The sequence below is a fragment of the Belonocnema kinseyi genome, chromosome 10, assembly GCF_010883055.1.
Source record: "Belonocnema kinseyi isolate 2016_QV_RU_SX_M_011 chromosome 10, B_treatae_v1, whole genome shotgun sequence".
NCBI classification, from domain to species: domain Eukaryota; kingdom Metazoa; phylum Arthropoda; class Insecta; order Hymenoptera; family Cynipidae; genus Belonocnema; species Belonocnema kinseyi.
This window is the reverse complement of record NC_046666.1, coordinates 108,863,889-108,866,610: the sequence shown is the minus strand read 5'-3', so window position 1 is coordinate 108,866,610 and position 2,722 is coordinate 108,863,889. Positions and strand designations below refer to the sequence as shown.

The following is a 2,722-nucleotide window of genomic DNA, read 5'->3' as shown; positions in this document are numbered from 1 at the left end:
TTCATTTAAGAAAAAGTTTCAAAATAAATCGTTTGACAATGAGTACATTTGATTTTTGATGCAATAAGATCATTTTCAATAAAATGTTGATTACCTTTTGTTTGCTGCTGTCACCTTTCGCTTTTAATATAATTAGAACTAAATCCTCCTAAAAATCACGAAGCTTAGAAAGACACTTCACTTTTCGCAAACTTTCTTAATCACTTTCTTCAGCATCTTTTTTCTTAACACTTTCTTCTTGAAAATCTTTTTCTTCAACACTTTCGTCTTCATCATCTTTTTCGTTTTCCTTAGCACCTTCTTCTTGAACACGTTTTTCCTTAACACTTTTTTCTTGAACATCTTTTTCTTCACCAGTTTTGTCTTCATCATCTTTTTCTTTTTCCTTAGCACCTTCTTCTTGAACATCTTTTTCTTCACCACTTTCGTTTTCATCATCTTTTTCTTTTTCCTTAACATAAAGCACTGTAATTTCTTCATCACTGGTTTCTTCTACTACATCATGTGCTTGTTTTTTTGTGAAAACCACAACAATTTCATTATCTTCTCCTTCAGAATTGCTTTCGAACGAATCTCTCACTAGTTGGGGTAGATCCTCTCGATCGATTTTTTTAAAGATGTAGCAGCAGCCGAGTCTTTGTACCACAGCACTTATACCAAAAACTGTTACGTAACAACGTCCTGGTCGTACTGTTCACTTCCAGAACAATTGAAGTTATATTCTTTGAGTGCAATCTTTATAATTAACAAAGCCCTTAATAGAGTCAGACTCAGTGGTAGAACAAACCATTGTACAGGCAACCATATGCGTTTTTCAAAGGTTACATAGGTTTCACGAGTCTGAAACAAAAACAATGAAAAATTATTTTCATTTATTATTACCATTATAATAGTAATATTTTTTTAAATTTTCTGTTTAATTTAAATGCATTTTAGTTTTTTTTAATATTAAAACACATATGAATTGTTAGATCCAAAAAAAAAGTTATCTTTTTAAAATGTTTATTGCAATTCATTTTTCAAATGTAAAATTATCAAAAAATTTTGTATTTACCATAATATCATGAATGTTAAACCCAGATCTTTTGAACCAGTAACCTTCTGGGGTGAGTAGAATATCTGTTATTATCCCTTTAAAGTTCATTATGGTATCCTGAGGGACTAGTCTCATGTGACAAAACGAATCAAGTTCCTTCTGCGCAATGAACAGAATACACGTTTTTTCAAACTCCTGCACCGTGCTCTCTATGAACCATTTTGCAGGAGCCTTAAAACTGATGGTTACCTGCCTTTACTCAGCCTTGTTCATTTAGAAAATAAAAAATAATTTTATTCCTTTTATTCGAAAAGTTTCAAAAATTCTTTATTTAAATGCATAATTAAAATTTGTTAAAGTTTGACTTCAATTGAAAATTTTGTAAAATGTAATTAGTTTATTTTAAAAGTTTTAAATTATTGAATTTAAAAACTATATTTTATAATAATATTACAAATTTTCAAAGTTACATTTAACTCGGAAAAACTTTTTAAATTTAACTTACATTGAAATTGGAATTTTTTATTTTTTATTTAAAATTAAGAATCAAATTTTATTCAAAATTTTATTTAAATTTAATAAATTAAATTGAAAACTTTTTAAATTTAATTTACATTGAAATTGAAATTGAAAATATATTTAAATTGGAATTTCTTAATTTTATTTAAATCAAGAATTAAAACTTTATTCAAATTGAAAAATTGAAAAGAATTTCATTTAAATTTGAAGAAATTCAATTCAAAAAATGTTTTAACCCTTAAACAGCCAAAACGCCACTACCGGTACCAATGAAATTCCTCAAAAAATTTACTTATTATCCCAAAATGCAGTTTAAACAAAAAAAACGTGATTTTTCGTGCCTATTTTTTTTTGTGAACCATTTTCCAAAGCTTTTCGAGTCTGTAATTAACCTGGAATCTCACTAGTGGGTGGAATAAATGTCTAAACTTTGAGAATCCATGGTTCAAAGATCGATTTTTCGTTTTAGTATTTTCAAAATGGCGTCTTAATGGCAAAATTTTTGTGAAAACATTCATGGATTTTTTTACAATAAACGATGCACTTTTCAGAAAAATCATCAGGAATAAAAAGTTCTTGTAATCAGCCAAGGAATACGCCTGAATTTTTTCGAAGCGTTTTGAGCAAAATTTTGGATTTTGCATATGAACAATTTTTGCAAAATTCAAAATTTTGCTCAAAACGCCCTGAAAAAATTCAGGCGTATTCCTCGGCTGATTACAAGAACTTTTTATTCTTGACAAATTTTCCGAAAAGCGCATAGTTTTTCAATACAAAATTTTCATAGTTCTAAGCATCGTGTAAGAGTAAAATGATTCACGAATATTTATCGTCCGTCTACCGCAAACAAAGTTTACGTTGCCCAACTATCACCAACGTGGAGGTCGACGAATATCGATAGTCTCTCTTTTTTTACAAGGGATTTTATATATTTTTTTTACATTTTTAAATTTTTTTTATGGAGAATTTTTTTCATTTCAGATTTCAATCCGTTGAAATCATTGTGATCCCGCTGTTTCAGAATGTAATTTTGAGAAACAATGTAAGCAGCAATACATGTTGCATTCAATGCAAAATCTAGTAGTCCTCTGGTGACATTGTTCATTATTACATAATGCTCTTGTTCGTGATTCGTATCTGTGAGTTTCGAAATCACCTAGTTTTGAT

At 28.6% G+C, this 2,722-nt stretch overlaps 1 protein-coding gene across 1 annotated transcript in view; it reads right to left on the bottom strand.

Annotated features, from left to right (window-relative positions):
* Window positions 1-196: 196 nt before the first annotated feature.
* LOC117181315 (glutamic acid-rich protein-like) overlaps window positions 197-2,722 on the bottom strand; it is a 5,177-nt gene continuing 2,651 nt past the window's right edge. Inside the window, exon 2 of the mRNA XM_033373875.1 lies at window positions 197-663. Within this exon, the coding sequence (XP_033229766.1) occupies window positions 197-663 (467 nt within the window). The remainder of the gene's footprint in view (window positions 664-2,722) is intronic.